At 40.2% G+C, this 21,591-nt stretch overlaps 1 protein-coding gene across 7 annotated transcripts in view; it reads left to right on the forward strand.

Moving 5' to 3' along the window:
• Positions 1-21,591, forward strand: part of SPAG17 (sperm associated antigen 17) — a 256,137-nt gene that overhangs the window by 45,042 nt on the left and 189,504 nt on the right. For 6 of the 7 annotated variants that reach the window (XR_009493800.1, XM_059884728.1, XM_059884727.1 and 3 more), the window contains exon 4: positions 16,663-16,794. The exons of the other annotated variant lie outside the window; for it this stretch is intronic. Coding sequence is in view for 5 of the 6 variants with exons in the window: in XM_059884728.1 (XP_059740711.1) it covers positions 16,663-16,794 (132 nt within the window). In the remaining variant the exon portion in view is untranslated. The remainder of the gene's footprint in view (positions 1-16,662; positions 16,795-21,591) is intronic. 7 annotated transcript variants of the gene reach the window in all.

Here is a 21,591-nt window from a genome sequence, read left to right on the forward strand (position 1 = left end):
CACAGGCTAATAACATGTAACCTTGTCACAGGCCACCACTGCTGAGTCCTACTAATTTATGAGGAGCTAGTCTTGTATTACATTCTCAAGGATTCATTTTAGGAATATTATTGAGAGGGGGGAAAAAGGATAGATCCTATCTGGATTTAATGCAAGGAGCTAATATATTACTTTTTGTAACTACTAAAACTTCAAGGACTGACAGCAAATTTCTGATTGCTTCTCCCCTCATAAAATGTCTGCTTTGAATTATGCAGAAAGAATTCTTCTTCCTGCCAACTTGTTTCAATCCCCTGTACAAAACTATCCACAGAACATTGTCAGGGGTTTCCCATAGAGGTTCATTTCAGGATTCCTCAGTCATTGGAGGAACACATACATACACACTCACACGCACATACACACACACATATTTTCTCCCCTTTTTGGAGCAAGCAAAGGAAAATGTATTGGACTGGTAAAGTCTGTGTATGGTACTTTCTGAAAGCAGAGACAAGGATGAGTCATCAGATGGTAGAGGTTTGCGAGTCCTGTTTTATGTATGCAGGCCTGCCCTATGTGTAGGTGGAGCGGGCAGTTGCCCTGCAATGTGATTTAAGAGGTGCTGGAAGTCCTGCCTGTCCAAAAACAGCCCCCGCAACGCCTGAGTTCAGGCACAGTGTCCGTAAAACCTTGGTTCAGATGAAATGAAACTGCCTTTTCAGAATGTTAACCCATTATACCATTTTCCTAGCAGCATGCATTTATTTATCAGAAGTAAAAGCTGGGCCCTTGAGGGGATTTTCACTTGTGCAGGGACAGTGGGGGAAGGAGTCAACAGGATCCCAGGCTTTGGGTAAGGATGTGAGTCCCCAGAAATAATTTCTGCATCACCACTGAGTGAGTTTGTTGAAACTAAACCTCTTCCACATTCATTCAGTCAGTCTTTTTTGAATCAATATTTTATGGAATGTGGCTTTTTATAAACAGGCAGTGCTTTTTACTGGGACCTTATTAACAATAATAACAACAACAATTCACATTTGGAAGATGCCTTTGAGAGTATAAAATAGTTTCACACACAATGTCAGATTTGATCGCAACAGTATTATAAGGCTGACTTACCTTTTATTATTCTCCAGTAGCAAATGAGCCATGAGTTTCACAGAGGTTAAGAGACTTGCCCTGTGCCCACAGCTGGTAATGTCAGAGCCCCATGTTAGAACCTAGACTCCAAATTCAGAGTTCACCCTGTTACTTCAAGCTCTTTGAGACATAGTGTCTACAGTCAAGGAGCTAACAGTTAAATTTAACCAGCTTAGTAATTCATCTGAACAAAAGAGCCAGCTCTGGGAGTTTTCCCTAATGTCCCTACTGAGAAAGTGTTTCTCCCTGGTCTTAAAGTTTCTAAAAGGACTGTGCCAAACACAGGCTTCTGAGGGCATGCATTTGGCTTCAGACATTTGAGTTAGGCTTTGTCATTTGCGTCATTTCCAGGGCTAAAGACATTCCCTGCTTAGAATACTGACCCCTCTGCACAAAGTTGTAAAATGTAATAAACCAATTATACAGGAAAAATAAAAATATGAATTGGCAGATATTAACTTAGGATTTTCTCTAGAACCCTTTGAATAGATAAAAAATCAGGGTAGAACTTGATCAGGCATGACAAAGTGACTATAAATCTAGAATGTCTGTATCAAGCCACAACTACCTTGCTCCATAAGCAAACACACACATCTCCATCACTGTGGGTGATGAAGCCAGTTTTGTCACAGCTCTAGCTCGTTCTTTTTCAGCCATCTTGCACTTAATTCAGTTTACACTCCTTCTTCACCAAGTGCACCCCGTTAAATAGAATTATGTAGAATTTAGACTTAGATGTTCCCATTTCACAGCCAAATAACCCTGTTCCAATGCCATCTCTTTTGTGAAATCTTGGATTCCTGTAGGCAAAGTTCATCTTGCTGTGTTGTATTGTGGTTGTTTGTTTTTATCTGTCTCCCCCTGCTTCGTAGTGAATAGCATAAGCATTAGAGGACATGTGTTATTCATTACTAAACCCCAGTGCTCTAGGCTAGCAATCCCAAGTTATTTTCATCACATATCCCATCAGTTAAAAAAAAAAAAAAACAGCATTTTTTCCATGTATGTTGTGTGTGTATACAGAGAGAGGGGTATGTATAAGAATATGAATTACAAATATCATAGAACATTATCAAAAAAAATAAAAGGATTAAAAAGGACAAAAATAAAGGCAAATGTCATCAGAGGTTCTAATTTTTTTGCCCTCCTGGTGGATAGTCTTGCACATGCCCAGGGCTGCATTTGGAAACTGAAGCCACTGATTTTCACACTTTGGCAGGACACTGTAAATGTTTGTGCAATGGGTCTGTGGAATGAGTCTCTGGCATATCAGGCCCTTCCCCTGACACCAGTCACTTTCTCAATTAGTGAACTGGCTCCAAGTGCTTTCCCAGCTTCTGAGCACCCTGGCTTGGCGAGAGGAGGGCTGGCTGGATGTCGGACACAGTGGCATTGCAGGGTGCCCTTATACAAGGGACAACCCACACAATGTGAGTGAAGGGCTGTGTGATTTGTATGCTGATTCTTTCATTCAGCATGTATCGTATTGGCTGTTTACCCTCTGCCCATTACAAAGTTAATTTCACCCTTCAACCCAAAAGACGGAGATGGAAATGAGCAGTTCTATTACCATGTGATAACAAAGAAGTTATTGAAAGTACATTGAGTGCAGAGAGCAATGCCTAAATCTTTCAAAAGTTTTGGAGAAAAGGTTTTAGGAAAATGGATAGAAAGCTGAATGGGGAATTTATGAAGTAATGAAGGAAGAAGGGAAATTCTAGGCACAGGAATCAGCCCAGGCAAAATCAGGCAGATATATACACAGCATAGCATAATCAACAAACTCCGCATAGTGGGTATCCCGGAAGGATAGGAGGGAAAGTGGAAGCAGCAGCTAGGCACGAGGCTGGTGTGTCAGGGCCAGGTCATCAGGGACTTGGTGTGACCTGCTAAGGAGTGAAAACCTTATCCTTTCAGTATGGAAGCCTTTGAAGAATAGTGGGCTGGAAAGTAATGTGAGAGGTGAAGACAGTAGAATCAGTGTGCTGGAAAAATTATGCAAGAGGATGGAGGGGTGGCACTGTTACAAAGTCTGTATAGCATTTACATTGTATATTTTATTTATTAGCTGTTTTATTGTGAAAGTAACACATGGTAACTGTAGAAAATTTGGGAAACGTAGAAAGAGCATAGCCCATATAGTAGTAAGTACTTAAGTATCTGTAGACTACTCCACCATTCAGAGATGTATACTGGTTTAAAAAAATAGGAATTTACTATGCTTTCTATCATATCCTTTCCACATATTATGACATTAGCCTCTTTCTAAAACCATATCCAGTATCTACATAATATTAATAGAAAGCCTATTCAATAATTCATTTAACCACTCCTCCTTTTGCTAAATTTAGACTGTTTACCAATAGTTAGGACCCTGATTATTTCCTTATGGAACATTTCAAGAAGTAGAATTACTGAATCAAAGTATGTAAATCTTTGTAGGCTCTTGACACACATTGTCAGAATGCATTCGAGACAAATTTGTGCCAATTCCCATTCCTTCTAACAGTTCCAATTTAACCACACCCTCTGCAACATTGTATTTTTTATCTTAATCTATTTGATATACAAAACTTGTTAAGGTTGAATGCTTAATCATATTTTTATTGGCTGTGCTTTGTAATTGTGGAATTCATTAAAGCAAAATGATTATGTAATGTCATTTTCAGATTTCTTGTGATAATGGGAGGAGACCCGCTGTTGTCTAAATTCAGAACAGGGAATATTTGCTTTAAGTGATTTCAAAGCAGATTTTAGATGCTGTGAGGGATACAAAAAGAAGGAAGCCATCATCAGAGCCCCGCCCAAGCTCCAGGTCCATTGCACAAGGACACACAAGCAAGACTGCTACTAAAGGCACAGCTGCAGGAGGAGCCTGGTTGAAAATATGAACAAGGGCTGGGGAGTCGGGCCAGGGAGAACGGTGTCAGATGGGGATCTGGGAAGGTTTCTGCAGGAAGGTCTTTGGTGTGAGTCTTTCTGATTTCTAACCTCTTCTTGCCATCTTGTGTCAGTGGCCCTCAAAGAGGGGAGACTCGGAATCACCTGGAGAGCTCATTTAAAAATGCCTATTCGAAATCTCAGCCAGTGACGGGGATCAGGGGCATCTTCAGACAAGTCCAGGAACACACCTTCTCAACAAGCATCCAGGTACTTCTGAGCCTGCGCTTGAAGACATACAGTCTCACCTGTGTCCACGTGCTATTCACAGGGTCAGGAAAGAGGCCATCCTTCTCGAGGATGAACTCTCTCCGTCTATACTCTGCCTCGCGCTTACCACCCACCCAGAACTGTACAATGGACCCACTGATTCTCTCCTCTCCTCACATTCTCTGTTGTTCAGTGTTCATCCATCCATCCATTCTTTCATTCTGAGCACTTGTACCAGGTACTATTGGAGTTGGAGGGACAGAAGTACCATCAAAACGTTTAGGATACTTACATCCTCCAATCTGTTGAGTTCTGCCAAAGTAACAGTAATCTGAGAAGGGCCAGAGAATGTTCACGCTTTGCTCATTCCCCTGCTCGTCAAGGCAGATGGTACTGCTTGCCTGTCCACTTCTTGGTCTTTAGCCTCTGAGCAAATTAGAACACCTCTGACCAGCCTACATGCCTCCAGCACTAGAAGCAAATGACAGTCTAACAAGGCTGAAAGCTGAATATACAGAGACACACCTTATAATCACTGTGTGTGTGTGTGTGTGTGTGTGTGTGTGTGTGGTTTAAGTCTCTGTTAATTTGAAGGCATGAATTTCATGCCATATCAGTACCAGGTTGGTCACCTTACTTCTACTTCACAAGAAAAAAAAATTATAATTGGCTTAAACAAAAGGGAGTGTACTAGCTTGTATAACTAGAAGTCTAGACAGGTTTGGGGGTCAGCTTTAGCCCATGGGCTTAAACCCCACTTCCTGTGTATATGAGGAATGACCCTTCCCCCATCTGTGTGGCGACCCATTTCCCAGAGAGGTGGGATGGCTGCAGCCTTCTCCCAAAGCTCTGTCATGACTGAGGAGGTAGGATCTGGCCACCTCAGGAAACTACTCATATCCCATTGGGCTGAAGTAGGTCACAAGCTCATCCTGAAACAATCCTGGACCAGGGAGTTTAGGATTATTTCTAGTGCACAGGGATCCTCCCCTGGAACAGCAAGTCCCCAGAGGGATCTGTTTTTCAAGTATCTTTAGTTCAAAATAATTCTTATTCCAAAATAGCATGGTCTGCCACCCTTCAGAGCTATTTTAGGACGGAGGGTTCCCAGTCTCAGATTCCCAGTAGGTCTCAGAGGAAAAAAAGAAATACAGCTCTTTAGAGTGGAGGCACCAGGTAAAGACAAAATGAGTAAGAGAGTCAAGAGTATTTAAACTAAAAAAAAAAAAAGTTACAAAACTCTACATCCCTCCAGCTAAGATGGGGACTGGGTATAGAGATGGGGGAGGGGCTGGGATACTAGATGGGAGCTCAGTGACTCCAGCTCCAGGGTAAAAAGGCTTCTGTGAGGCCACAGAATGTGGTAATGAAGAACAGGACCTTGGATCCAGGTAACCTGAGTTCAAATCCCACAGCCACTACTTATGTGATTGCCAGGCCTCAGTTTCTTTATCTGTAAAATGGGATGATGAGTCACCACCTCAAAGGGAAAGTGAGAATTAAATGTTAGACTATCTAAAGTGCATGCATGCTAAGTCACTTCCGTCGTGTCCGACTCTTTGTGACCCTATGGACTGTAGCCCACCAGGCTCCTCTGTCCACAGGATTCTCCAGGCAAGAACACTGGGGTAGGTTACCATGCCCTCCTCCAGGGAATCTTCCTGATCCAGGGATCGAACCCACATCTCTTATATCTTCTGCATTGGCAGGCAGGTTCTGTACCACTAGCACCACCTGTGAAGCCCATCTAAAGTGTAATCCTTAAATTATTCTAGTGCTACTGTTGGAACAATCCTTATCTGGCACATAGTGTGTGCTGTGTAACCATCTGTGTGTTACTCTGCCTGGGAACCTACTGATACTTGCAATCTACTCGTGGAGCTTTATCACAGTAGCTATGAACATTTGAAAACACCTACCTTCAAATCAAGGAAGAAATAACTCCAAAGACCCATTTTAGAATTATTGAACAACATATGCATAAGATTCTGTGTAGGGGTGGAGAAAGATAAATCAGATCAGGATCTGCCCTTCCAAGCTCCTAGAGATTACAAACCCTGGACACAAGTAACTCCGATACAAGAGAGCTGACTCCCTTAGGGAAGGTTCAAAAAATCAGAAGGTTGTTCAGTTGAAGCTTTCACTACAAGCTGGAAGAACCAAGAATGACATCAGAGGGGTGGGGGCATCTTGGGACTGAGGAAAAAAGCTTGATCTAAAAAACAAAAATTACCAAGGTAATAGTTTCATATGTTAGTAATACATACCTGAAGCTAATATATATCTGAACTTCTCACCATCCTTCCCCATGATATCACATTCAGTTTCATGAGCCTGTATATATTGCACAAGTATACAAAAACCCGAACACTCCTTAATGAAAAGGGGAAGCTTTGCTTTTGTCCTTCTGTGGAAGAGTAACCCCAACAAAGGCTTCTAAGATAAGTCCTGTGCTTTCTGACATGTGCAAACTAGGTGTTCCAAATACACATCTCTCTTGGGAAATTCATCACATTTCAAATTATACGTGTCTGTTAGAGCATAGATCTGTTCTACCGTCCATGTATTTGTTATTCCTGCTTCTGACACTTCCTTAGGCCCCAAAGAGGTCTTAATCCCTGTCAAATGTTATTATGTTACCGACTTTTATGTAGTCTTGAAAGGGGTTGTTTATTTAGTTTCAGTGACTCCTTGTTACTGCCAAATATTATTTCATTTCAGCACAGATGTAAGGGGTCCAATGACTGGAATTATTTTACAGCCCTGACATTGTCGAGAGATGGATACCAGTTTAATTATGGACAGCTGAAAATGATCCAGGAGTCACCTGCTCTGGATATTTATCATCATTAAGAACTTCTCACTAAGCTGTGGTCTGAGCCCTTTCATAACGTTCCAGTTGTGAGACAGACAGGATGATCTATATGGAACCTAGATCTTCCGTCACCTTGAAATTTATGTAGGGACAGCTTCGTATCGCTTGATTATTTTCTTTTCCTCTGCTCAAAGTGAGAAAATATTTTTCAGTCATTCCTCTTCCTTTTCTTTCCTCTTTCTCTGTCTCTCCCCATTGCCTTCTCTCACTGCTAACCCTGCTCCTTCCAGCTGTTTTTCCAATTATGCCTCATTGGAAATTATTCATTACTTAAAGAATGTGAGCTGGATAGACTTGACACATAAAGGATCAAGTAATGCAATGAAGTTGGCACTCGGTAAACGCAGGAGGAATGAAGGAGGGAAGAGAGTGGGGGGAACAGAAAGGAAGCTGAGGAGTTGCAGAACACTCGGATCATTCCTTCCTCTAGTTTTAGAAGAAATTAAGAATAGCAGACTTCCTCCTTCTCTCCCCTCTCCCATTATACACTCCCATTATGCACCATGATGAAATCTATCTTTACACCTTTTGCTTTTATCTCCGCTTTCTCTACATGGACCTTGACCTGTCCTTGTCAGAACAGAGAAAGGGTTAAGTGAAAGGCACATCCAGGTTGCCACCATCTGGTAACAGATTAAGGTCCCCTTCTGCCTGCCCAAATGCACATTGCTCCGCTCCTTTTCTCTCTCCCCCAACCTGAACTGAAAGGTCTTCAAGAATTCTAATCCTTCTCTGGATGCAAGCATAAGAACAGTAAGAGCTCATTTTAGTAAGAGTTTTCTGTGTGTAAATCATTCACCTAAGTCTTGCTAGCCCTTTCTGTGCGCTATTGCATTCAACTCTCAGTATAGTCTTGTGAAATAAGCACTGTTCATATCCTTTTTATGTACATCCATGGTTCTCAACCAGGGATGGTTTTGTTCCCTGGGGAAATTTGGCAATCTCTGGATATAACTTTGCTTGTCACCATTGAGGTAGCCAGAGGATGTGGAAAAAACAGCCTCCAGTGCACACAAAAACCTCCTGCAATGAAGAATTACCTGGCGTTCATTGTCAGTAGTGCCACCGTTGAGAAACCCGGATGTAGCTTAAAAAGCTGAGGTTTATAGGCATTAGGGAACTTTTTCAAGGCTACCCAGTGGTACTGTTTGAGAAGACCGGGATACAAACGCAGCCTATGCTTCTCTACTTCGCTGCCCATGTGCAGTTGTGGCTTCAGCAGCTGGTTCATCATCCCTTGAACCCAAGGACCTAAATTCCCAACAGGAATCTTTTCCTATGAGAGAATCTCTATATAAGTGGCTCTTTTCAGTTATTTGAAATCACCTGCTCATCCATCCTTCTCATCAAATATTTAGAATCAGTCCCACTTTCCACTTTCACTCACCTTTCACCCACCTTTCACTCTAAACATTGAAAATTTTGTGAAAAACACACACATATGTACACACTTACACTGGGGCAGTATGTCCTCTGACTTTGTCATTTTAAAAGTATATATAGCATATATAGGGCTTCCCAGGTGGCTCAGTGGTAAAGTATCCACCTGCCAATGCAGGAGACATGGGTTTGATCCCTGGGTTGGAAAGATCCCCTGGAGGAAGAAACAGCAACCCACTCCAGTATTCTTGCTTGGGAAATCCCATGGACAGAGGAGCCTGGTGGGCTACAGTCCATAGGTTTGCAAAGAGACAGACATAACTGAGTGAATGAACACATACACGCATAGCATATATAAGACAAAAGCAGAATACACAAGCAGCAAACTTTGACCTGCCTCTTGAGAAACCTGTATGCAGGTCAGGAAGCAACAGTTAGAACTGCACATGGAACAACAGACTGGTTCCAAATAGGAAAAGGAGTACGTCAAGGCTGTATATTGTCACCCTGCTTATTTAACTTCTATGCAGAGTACATCATGAGAATCACTGGGCTGGAAGAAGCACAAGCTGGACTCAAGATTGCCGGGAGAAATATCAATAACCTCAGATATGCAGATGACACCACCCTTATGGCAGAAAGTGAGGAGGAACTCAAAAGCCTCTTGATGAAAGTGAGAGAGGAGAGTGAAAAAGTTGGCTTAAAGCTCAACATTCAGAAAACGAAGATCATGGCATCTGGTCCCATCACTTCATGGCAAATACATGGGGAAAAAGTGGAAACAGTGTCAGACATTATTTTGGGGGGCTCCAAAATCACTGCAGATGGTGATTGCAGCCATGACATTAAAAGATACTTACTCCTTGGAAGAAAAGTTATGACCAACCCAGATGGCATATTCAAAAGCAGAGACGTTACTTTGCCAACAAAAGTCCAACTAGTCAAGGCTACGGTTTTTCCTGTAGCCATGCATGGATGTGAGAGTTGGACTGTGAAGAAAGCTGAGCACCGAAGAATTGATGCTTTTGTACTGTGGTGTTGGAGAAGACTCTTGAGAGTCCCTTGGACTGCAAGGAGATCCAACCAGTCCATTCTAAAGTAGATCAGTCCTCAGTGTTCTTTGGAAGGAATGATGCTGAAGCTGAAACTCCAGTACTTTGGCCACCTCATGCAAAGAGTTGACTCACTGGAAAAGACTCTGATGCTGGAAGGGATTGGGGGCAGGAGGAGAAGGGGACGACAGAGGATGAGATCGCTGGATGGCATCACCGACTCGATGGACGTGAGTCTGAGTGAACTCTGGGAGATGGTGATGGACAGGGAGGCCTGGCGTGCTGCAATTCATGGGGTCGCAAAGAGTCGGACACGACTGAGCCACTGAACTGAACTGAAACTTTGAAGATGGCACATAAAGTTACAGTTTACTTTGATGAAAATATAGATATATATTCTGACATGTGTTATTGATAAACATAGGAACTTGTGTTCTGCAGGATAATTAGCTAGAAATGGTAAATAATCAACAGTATTACTTTTAAGGTGCCAATTAAAGATGTTAGTTTTCTCTTGTTACCAATTCTTCATATCTGCTGTTTCAGTTTTGCCAGTGTTTTTATAAACTATCTTTTAATGATCTTGACCATCCCCAAAGGCAGCTGAACACATGAACACACATACTTGTGCAGACATGCATATACACATACACAGACATGCACACGGATACATTCAGGCACAGATACATGCATACACACACCACATGTCCACACACACTCAGACACAGTCACACACAGACAAGTCCCAGGTCTTACTTCCCAGAGCAGTTTCCTTGCCTGTATTCTTCCCCACAGCACAGAGCTGCTGGCTTGCTGGTTTTCTGCCCCACCCACCTTCTCGTCCTCTCAGATGCTCCTCCTCTGACCCTGCCCCAAGGTTATTTCCATTTTCCCCTCACGGTTCTTCCCCTGCAGACCTAGTCGTGGAGTGTAAGAACTCCAGGCAGTGAAACTTGAGGGTGGGTAGAGGAGAAGCTAGTCATGGCCGGAAGGCTGTTGTCTTCTGGGGGCAGTCTTCTGGGGGCACAAAAGCGAAACTATATTCATCTTCAGAGTCAGCCTCAAGCATTTCAGGCTTTCAGGTGAAAGATAGTAGTCACCTCCCACCCTAAATTCTCAGTTGTCACACCTATTACTTATTGGTTGAAATTATATCATCAGTTGCTAGTTCCTTTCGTTCTGTAACTAAAGGATAAAACCTTATAATACAGCTTACGCACTGGTATAGTAAAATTCATTCAGAGTGAGTTACTAAGTTAAATCTTTTCTGTTTTAGTGGCAGGAGTGATTTAGACAGCAAAAAGACACTCTGTATCTTTCTAAATTATGCCTCAGGCAAGTCCCGTTTATCCTCACCTGTTCAAGGGCATATTTCTTAAATGAGCGGAAAAAAATATCTTAGCCTGGAAGTCATAAATTTCCATTACCTTTCACTGGGTAATATCTGAGTGTACCATTATATTTAATAATGCATATGAGTATTCCTACATTAATCAACTTTGCCAAGGATGGTGCCATAAGAATATCTTTTCTTTCAGTTTTAAGGGTAAAATCAAAGGGACAAAGTGGTGGGATGATTAAACAAACATTATTTTATTTATTGAAGTATAGCCGATTTACAATATTGTATTAGTTTCAGGTGTACAGCAAAGTGATTCAGTTATACATATATATATAAATTATTTTCTAGTATAGGTCATAATAAGATGTTAACTATATTTCCCTGTGCTTATACAATAAATCCGTGTTGTCTTAAATAATCATAATTTTAAATGAAATAGTAATTTTTCCACTTTTTATTGCAGCACAGACATGTCCTGACCAAAACAGAAGCCTCGAGTTACACGTGGCTATTTACATTTTAGTTTTAAATAAAATTAAAAATTCAGTTCCTCAGTCACACTAGCAATATTCAAGTGCACAATAACAGCCAGTGGCTGGTGGCTCCTTTGTCGTACAGTACAGATAAAGAACATTTCCACAATCACAGACCTGTCAGCATGAATATAGACAAAAGTTGGAGAAAATCCAGTTAACAGGGCCCATGTGGGAGCATATCCTTTCATTCAGTGGTGGAAACAAGAATGCTGCTAACTTTTCAGATGTCAATTTGGAAGTATCAATAAATATTTAAAATATACATGAGCTTAATAGGAAAAAAAAAAAACCTGAAATTACCAAAATGTCCATCAGTTGGGAACTGATTAAGTAAATGACCAAACACCCATACAATAGAGGTTTATACCAATAATTTAAAAATGCATATGCAAACAATATATGTCAGCCTAGAAAGCTGTCCTGGCTACCTGTGGATGTAAAAACACAAACCACCTGACAATATTAAAGTGTGATACTATTTGTATTAAAATATAAAAAGATGTATGTCTATATTTGCATAGGAAATTATTTTAAGACAAGAATTGGTCAATGGAATGGAGGAGATTGGGGAAGCATTTTTTTCCCACTGTATGTCTTTCTGGTACTGTTTGGACTTTGTACCATGATAAGGAAGTGTTATACTCAGTCATGTATTAAAGAAATGAGAGAAACAAGAGAATGTGATACCAAATGAATGAATGAATGAAAAAACAAATGAACAAATAAAATTAGCATGTTAAAGACGTATTTGCTCAGCCCTGGGCTAGTCTGGAGTGAGTCAGGTTTATGGATTCTGTTCCTATTTGCTGAGGTCTTTACATCTCCAAACCAACCCTAAATCACTGATGCAGGAATAATGGGTTAAATGTGAAATCATGCCTTAAGCATTTTTACAGCTACTCTAACAAATAACATGGACACTCAAAGAAGACCCTGAAACCAAGAGATTTTTAGGAGAAAGGGTGACTATTTGGAACTCTTGCAGGGAAAGTCTTCCCTCACCTTATGCCTCTCTCATCACCCCTCCCTTCTCTGCCAACATAAGCACCTTTCCCTCTTCCCCACCACCTCCTTCCCATGGCTTGCTCCAGGCAGGAGAAATGCAGATCCAAAGTCTTAACCTTCCTTAGAACTCACCTGGATTGAACATGCAGCAAGTTAAGCTACAATGCAAGGTGTTCTATAAGCACTCCAGGGAAGCCAGGCAGCAGATCTATAGACCCCACAGAAGTCCTATCTATCTATCTATCTATCTATCATCTATACACACACACACACACACACACACACACACACATATATATATATATATACACACACACACACACATTTGCACACATGCATATATTCAGTTCCCCTGGGAACCTTTGGAGCAGTTCTAAGTGTTGTCCAGACTGATGCCGTGCTTACTACTAATGTGGGGAGGATCCTCAGAACGGGATGAAGAGTGGGGGAGAGGGCTGTAGGTGGGCCTGATCCCCAGGAAAGCAAAGAATTTGGCTCATTTGGTGTGTTTTTGTTGGATCAGATCATTAGACAGTAAATATGACATAAATCTTTGAGGCAGGCCAGTGATATACAGTGAAATGCTTTTATTTCTTAGTGTGCTCAGAATCACAAACTTCCTAGAAGACAAAGGGCATCTACCTTCAAAATCAGACCTTCACACAGTAAAACACAGATGTGTCTTCCTGCCTCAGCTGCACTCTTTGAAGCTAAATTTCCTCCACTAGACTTTTCCAGAACTGAGCACCTCGGGTACGTTGACCTGGACATCCCTCACAGCCCTGGCAGGCCCCGTGGCCTGGCCTGAGTAGGTCTAGGAGACACACACAGGCCTTGTCTGGCAGCAGTTTTTCTCTATTTAACAAGTCTCACTTGCCCGTAAGACTCATTATTTTAAGTTTCTGACTCATGTCAGGATCATTTGTTTGGTATTTTGACTTGATGAGTACCCAGGTTTCAACCCACTGAGGACTTTTTCTGCCTAGTTCTGGAAACGGGATTTTGTCTAATTACACCATAGCTCTGATCAGCTCACTGTGCCCTTTTTCTCTTATATCCCTCATCCTCCCAAGACCGACAGCCCTTGCCATCTTACCTCCCCAACACACACACACACACAGACGTACAGAAATACACACACACAGATACACAGATATATATACAGAGAGACACACAGATACACACACACACACACACATTGACTAAATACTGGACAAGTGTTAGTCATTCAGTTTTGTCTGACTCTTTGCTACCCCGTGGTCTGTACACAGAATTCTGCAGGCAAGAATGCTAGAGTGGGTTGCCATTCCATTCTCCAGGGAATCTTCCCAACCCAGGGGTTGAACTGAGGTCTCCTGAATTGCAGGCAGATTCTTCACCATCTGAGCTACCAGGGAAGCCCAGATACTAGACAAGAAATGCTTAAAATTCTGAAAGGTTGACATTTTGATTACTACTTCAGTTACTACAAGTGAGGCAAGAAAGGGAAGCTTTTCTCAAACGTTACTCGAGAAACTGCACCACCTTTTAAAATCTACACATATGTTTTTCTTCCTTCAAAGATGTACCCTTCAGACAAAGATTTCTGAGGATTGGTTTTTCATCTAAGATCCAGTTCCTGGTGGGTGGAAGTGTGAACTGTGGGGTGTGAGAAGAAAGATTTTTCAGTAGAAATTCATTTATAAATAATTTTCTGTTTCTACCTCTCCAGGGGATGACTCACATACCGTAAACATTTTCAGTCTAAGATTTTTTTCAGAAGAGACTTTTAGTTACTTTAATTACCCCCAGGAGTCATATGATCATTCCCTTTGGGGGAAGCACAGAAAGACAGTGGCACGTGTGGGAGTCACATCTCTTCCAGAAAGGACAAGCTTGCTGGTTGCTCATGAGGCCACGTGCACTGCTGTGTCCTTCTCCAGGAGTGTGGGCGTCAGCATTGAGTCTCCCTCCGACTGGGCCTGTTCAGGGAGGAGAACGCCTCCTTGGGATTCGCCCTGCCACTGCTCTGATGGGCTCTGTGTCCGTGAGAACCTGGGTGCCCTGCAGCTCCTCATCTCCCCATTTCACAGGAGGATATCATTCTTATTTTAAGGCTTTGCCAGCTTTTTGTTTTAAATCCAGCTCTCTACAGACAGTTTTTTGATGAACCAGAAATAACATTTATGGCCTGAAAAATACCTTTCTCTTGGGAAGTTTTGTTGTGCTTTGAGTACATTTTAACACCATGAGGTAACATTCATAGGGACATGGGGATAAAAAGCAATTCCAGAGACATCCCATCCATCACCGTGACGCCAGGCAGGCTTCACCCACACCACCCCAGACGTAGGTAAATATCCTGTTTTCACAGATCATCAGGAAAAGAGACCCAGGCCAGTGTTGACTTCCCTTCAACACTGTCATTATATTTGTATCACAGGGAAACACCCCATGCTAGACTGCTCTGAGCCTTACAAACTCAGAGTTGTATATTTTGAACCAGATGTCACAAAGAAGCCTGATTGTCTGCACAGTGTTTAGCTGGTATTATTGAAACACACCATTTCAAACCAGATACACCTACCCTTGAGACTGGAACCAATCGGACTGCTTTCATTTTATATGTAACTAACTGTCCAACCCCTCAGGATTCCCTTGTCTCTCGAGTCTGGTCATCATTAAATGGTGAGGTTCTGCAGGTGTACCCTTATGTTTTCCAGCTCCCAGAAATCACAGCCATCATGTCCCTTTCCCTAAATCGTGTTAGCAGGAGCAGAACTGCCATAAAAAGCAAAGAGCTCTGTTTCACGGAGAGTGTTTGCTTAGACACACGCAAAGCTTTCTGACATTTGGTCTGTTCCGTTGGTTTTTGGAAACAGCAGCTTTAAAGGAGTTCTTCCCCTGGCTTTCCCCTCCTGCGATGCAAGGCAGGAAACCCCGACGTGGTCTCCAGGCGGTCCAGTTACATTTTGGCTTATGATAATCCACAGGGCCATCTGCAGTTAGAAGCAAAATAGCCATCTCCCTTCCTTTCAGCTATTTCCCTTGGCAAAGTGAAAAGTCCTTAGGAACCAGATCGGTCAGGAAAGCCCTGACCAAGGACTGGTATGAACCTCAGACAAGACGCAGCCTGATGAGATGCAGTGTGCGCGGTCATTGTCTGAGACGGGAGGCTCTGAAATTGACACCATATGCGCCCTGAGGAGTAATTGCTCCAAGGGGGGAGAAAAGCAACATGTCAGAACATTTTAGTAACACCTAATTCATCCCGAGGTTATAAATAAATCTGATACTTGCTTAAAAACAAAAGTCGAGAAACACTTTGACTAGATTACTTTTGTGACAGTGCTTCCGGCCGCGGTGAACTTTATTAGGGAGACAACATGAAGAAAGAGAAACACGTAACAACTTTTTATGGTATATTTTACATGATTTTATTTTTTTTGCAGTAAATAAAGTGGTTATAGGGCTCCAAGGAAAAGGGCCCAGATGTTAGAGTTGTGTGAAATTTAGGGGAAACAAGCTGTAAAAAGCATAGTTATAAAACAGGCTGTCAGTGCCACACATCTGGACAATACAGCTGTATGTTCCTAGTGGCTGTCGTCACCCAAAGAAAACTCAATAACCTTATTTCACCCCAATTAGGCTGCATACCAACAGGATCAACATTAAATTGCAAGGGAGTGGGGGTAGGGGAGCAACATTCGCATGGCGCCTCTGTGTCAAACAGCTTTTATCTTTCATTTGACTTTGGTCACCAAGAAATAAAAGACTGCTAACATAGCCATTTCCATTATTATAAAACCCTACTTAATTTATAGCGTCCTAATAAGTCAAGGTTTGACAGTTTGGGCTATTGGCTGTGCCAAACAATAGACTTTCTGTAGCATGAAACTGACCCGTCGGTCATCCTGACACCGAGCCCCGCCTGTCTTTCCTCCACCCCTCTTTGGGAGTCTGAGTCAAGCATCATCATGGGAAGCCCTTATTGGAAAAAGTTCATTTTCAGACAACCCAATATATTTCGGGTAGAGGGTAAATGCCTCGCTTTATGGCATTGGGGCATTTTTCCCTAATTTTTTTGGCCAGCATTGAGGCACCTTTGCAGTAAGACAAATATTACGAAATTCAGAATACCATTTTGTCTTTTCATCACTGACAGACATGCCAAAGGTTATAAAATGCCACTTTCCTAATAATTGTGTTTCTTCATAGGTGTTAACGGCAGCAAAAGCAATTATGGACAGCGGAGAGAAATTAACCTTACCACTGATAGGGAAACTCTTGAAATTTCAGCTTCTTCAGATTAAGTTAAAAGACCAGCAGCGCCGGGAAAGCGAGAAGAAGGTACTGGGAGGGCAGTGGTGGGTTTTCTAAACCAGCAAGAGTGACTGAGCTGCAGCCAGGTTCTCTGGGGCACTTCCTCTCTCCGTAAGCCTGCCACGAAGTGTTACCTAGCACATTTAACCATCACCTCAACTTTCCAGGGGAAAGTCTATCCAAAGAGCTAGTGGAGGAATTACATTTTCTCAAAGACAAACCCATTAAAAGTAAGTTCCCCCGAAATGTGACAATATTCCAGGGCATGTGGCTGAGGTCGTTTTTATGGTAGTCTGTTTGTACGCTAGGAACAAATTAGGGAACCAGAGGACAGACACGGAGTCAGGAGAATATAAAAAGGTGAGAAACCCCCGCAAAGTCAGGGTCTAACTATTTTAAATATTTTACGTGATATTCAATAGAGTACTTATTAAAATAATAGGCTACAACTGTACCTTCCTAATAATCTAAATATTTCAGCAGCAAACCATCACTTCTACTCCCATATTATGTACCTGATTATTTCTTCACATATAGATTTTTCATTTGCATATGAAGTCAATCTGTGTGTTTTCCAAAAATTTGTGTTTTTCATCTGAAAAAAAAAAATATTTTAAAGTCCTTTTGGCAAAGTGATGCCAGTTGCAAACCCATTTGCTATTTAACCCTTTGTCAAAATGAGAAAAGTTTTTCTTATTTTCCAAATTATGCTGAAATATTTTTGGAAAGTCAAATGCTTCTGTTTGCACATGTGTAATAAGTATGTGTGCATTTGTTTGTATGAAATGCATTTATAAGTAAATTGTTTCTTTATGCCTCTAAATGGGAGCGGCAAAACGAAGTCATGGAAGAAAAAAAGAGAAAAGTGAACACATTCCAATAATACCTACTTCCTCTTTGTAAGACCACCCACCTCCCCAAATTTGGCTTTCCTGTTTGCACTGAACTCTTGATGGGATAATCACAGAAAAAAATAATAATAATACCACCTTATATTTGTAATAAAGGGCTTTATGCTTTTCAAAGAGATTCCCTATTTAGCCTCTTACTAGGGTGATATATATTGTTCCCAGGAAAATTCTACTTAAATGGACACAGTTGATGGTACAGTTTTCCATCTGTATGAAGCTCTTTCTATCGGGTACAGGAGATTTGTACCTCAAGCAATACTCAGGGAACTCAGGGATGTTAAGACTTGGCAGAATAAAAATTGGAAAATTTGAAACTAGTATAGAAACAGCTTTTCTTGCCTTTTTAAAATTCCAGTGTCACATGGGAATCTGAATTATAAAAAGTAGACTCTGAGTCCTCCGAAAATTCTTACACCTTCTATTAGCTTTGTGCTTTCCCACAGCACCTACAAATGTAAGTTACTTGCTGAGTGTTGATTTACTTATTTACTACCTGTTTTGAGTCAGTAGTTGTGATAGGAGTAGGTTTTAGATTTCAGTCAACAAATTTTAAGTAACAATAAATGGGATATCCTGGAAGCCGAGGAAGTTTTTACAGCTAACAGTATAAAATTATTTCTGCACTGTTATTTCTTTGAAATGTGAACAAAATAATAATGCAGTTATAAAATTCTTAAGATACAGAAATAATCTTTTTGTTGAAAATTTAAGAATCTTAAGGAATTTTAGATTTATAAAAATAAGAAAGTAATAGATGCATAAAAGAACTCTTTGAGCAATTAAGAGACAACAATTACATAATCTAATCGGTATCTTCATTAGATTGGATTCCCAAAACATCAACCCCAAAATCTCTGAGTTGAAAACACACAAGCCAGTGCTAAATAAATGGATGAAAACTGAAAGGAAGGGAGTACTCTCCAGAAAAGTTATCTCAGTGAAGGCAAGACTAAGGGAGTTGTTGGAGGGGTGATATAATCTATGTTCATTTCAACAATGCTGCCCAGCAGGTCACTTAAAACAATTGAGGTTAATGCTTGTCAGCCAGGGAATTGAGCAGATAGCAAAATAAGTATAAAGCATGAAAACTGATGCTACGTTGTGGATTAGAAAATGAAAAAAAGAAAAGAGGACTTTATCCAGTTTCTTCTTTCTGAACCCCTGGTGAGATTCTGAGATTCCTGCAAGGAGTGACTCTCTCGTTAGCTTTTTAACATCAACATGATATATAGTTTCTTTCTCTCAAATACTAGCTATATGTTTACACTTGTACAACCCAGAGTGTTTTGTTTCTTCTTTGTTGAATCTTTGGAATTGCATTTTTTAAAACAAATGCTTGACAATTATTCATAGCAGTAGTTATAGAAAATACTAGGGAGACTATGTGGACAAAAAAAAGTAATATAATTAGGTCCCTGTCCTTTTTCTCCAATGGAAAAAAATGTATGTACACTACATATTTGATTCTGTTTTAACCATCTATGCTTAATAATATAGTTCCAATAGCCAGATACAGTAAAATATCATTATTTTAGATTCCACTAATTTTAATCATTTATAATACTTCAGACTATGCTTAACATTGCATTTTCTTTGTCTATGAAGAAAGTATGCTGGATAATTAATATTATAAAAAATAATACAAGGAAGATATTTCTTGAAGAACAGTTTAGAACCCTTTAGCATGTGAATCTCTAGGAGACAAATTCCTGCCTCTAATTGTAGTAAGTTGAATATATTTTGAAACTTTTATCTGTTTGGAAACATCTTGTTGGTTATTTCCAAACATACATATCATGAAGAAAATATACTTTATTTCTAGAAATGTATTTTAACATTTCAGAACTTCTGAATATGATTCTTTCATATAATTAATCCCAAATTAGATTTTATTTTATCTTAAAATCTGAATAGGAGAATGTTTTGCTTGAAATTGAATTTTCCTTGCACATATCATTATCTGAACATTTATTGTGCATTTTTAGTTATATCATTATCAATTTGTTGTTAATTGTTAATTTAACAAACATTTATGGAAACAAGCATTTAGAGAAACAATCTACTGGGACATATATTTTCATAAGGTTCATTATAATTTTAAAATAATTGATTGGTTTCTATTCTGAACCAGGTTTTAATTTAGTCATTATCTGAATATTACAATATTATTCACATTTTTACTTCTTTTTAATTACAACTTTTAGGTTATATATTAATTATAAACATTTTAAAAGCCAAAACACTTCGTTGTGAATCAAAATATTTAAAATATATTGAGAATTCAGCTAAAAGAAAACATTTAATCGTGGAAAAAATTTAAATGACTATAAAACAAACAAAAAAATTAACTAATTTAAATAATCAGCCAAACTAAATGTAGTCTGTACATCTGAGCTGAGTTCAGAAGCTTTGGATAGGTTTTGGGGAAAGATTCAAATATACTCTAACTGTGCTTTTAAGTTGTGAATTCAAATAACCAGTCCATATTTTCTTAGATATTTTTTGGCATATCTTTTATATAAAAGCAGAGCAGTTCTTTCTCTTTCTGACTTATCTACTTAATACCAGTTGCCTTATTTTTCGATGTCCTAGAACTGAAGAGAAGGAAGACATGCAGTTAGGAATATGGACGGCTGGTATTGGTAAACTTTTCTTAAAATAACTCCAAATTAAAAGCACCTAAATTTGATAAGATATCATGATGAAGCCCCAACAGCCCAGAACCTACTCCAAAGGACTGACAAGGAGAAATTAGGATAACTTTCATTGACGTTTTCCAGCTTACTCCAGTTAAAACCCCGAAACACTGGAAACCAGCCAATGTAATGCCATTTTGTATGTGTGTTTTGTTTTAAAAGAAAGGCCATAGGGACATACCAGGAAATTACAGGCTGGTTAGTTTTGATTCAGTTGTGGTTAAAATCTTCAGAAACTATTTTAAGAAATCAAACAGAGGAAGAGCAGAAACTCAGTTTAGAGGGACCTGTGTGGTTTCCGGAAAGGAATAACTTGCCTCACTAACTGCGTGGAATTCTTTGAGGCTGGATAATCGAAATGAGGATACTACCAACAGAACTGTTGGATCTGAAGAGCTACAAAATTCAGTGATTCAGGGTAAATCATTGGCGGTTTATCTGTAAACTAGAGCAGCGCTTTCCTAATTGGGATGCTATTAATTAATGAAACCTTTTACAGACTTTGGGAAAAATGTAAAGAAATATACATATTTAAAATAGAACAGTATTTTGAAATACAAATAGCTACTGTTACAGGAGCTAATAACAGTAATTAGCTACTATTATTGTCTGCTTGGCACTATACTTAGGCTGTTTACATTCATTACATCACTTAATCCTTTAAATGACTCTGTGAGGTACAGAGTATTATTCTCAATTTGCAGATGGCAAAACTGAGGGTGTGAAAAGCTAAGTAAATTTCCAGTGGCTGAATGGAGATGGATCTGGGATTTAAATCCAGAACTGTCAGACTCTAAGATCACGTTCTTAATGACTGTACAAACCCCTTCTGTGTCTCAATAATTATGCAAAATAGAACTTTTGGCTGGCAATCAGTAGAGAACTTCCCAGAAATGCCTCATTATAGGAACGAATGACTACTTAGTGGGATCTACCAACTTGCTAATTACACTGCATACAAGTGGTAAAAAAATCCCACCTGCCAATGCAGAAGACATAAGAAACACAGATTCGATCTCTGGGTTGGGAAGATCCCCTGGCGCAACAACCCACTCCAGTATTCTTGCCTGGAGAATCCCATGGACAGAGTAGCCTGGCAAACTACGGTCCATAGGCTCGCATAGAGTCGGACACAACTGAAGCGACTTAGCACGCATGCACAACATTCTGAGGTTAAGTGGGGGAACTGCTCAAAGAAACCGCCTATTCCCAAGGGA

This window comes from Bos taurus, chromosome 3 (genome assembly GCF_002263795.3).
Source record: "Bos taurus isolate L1 Dominette 01449 registration number 42190680 breed Hereford chromosome 3, ARS-UCD2.0, whole genome shotgun sequence".
Lineage (NCBI taxonomy): Eukaryota > Metazoa > Chordata > Mammalia > Artiodactyla > Bovidae > Bos > Bos taurus.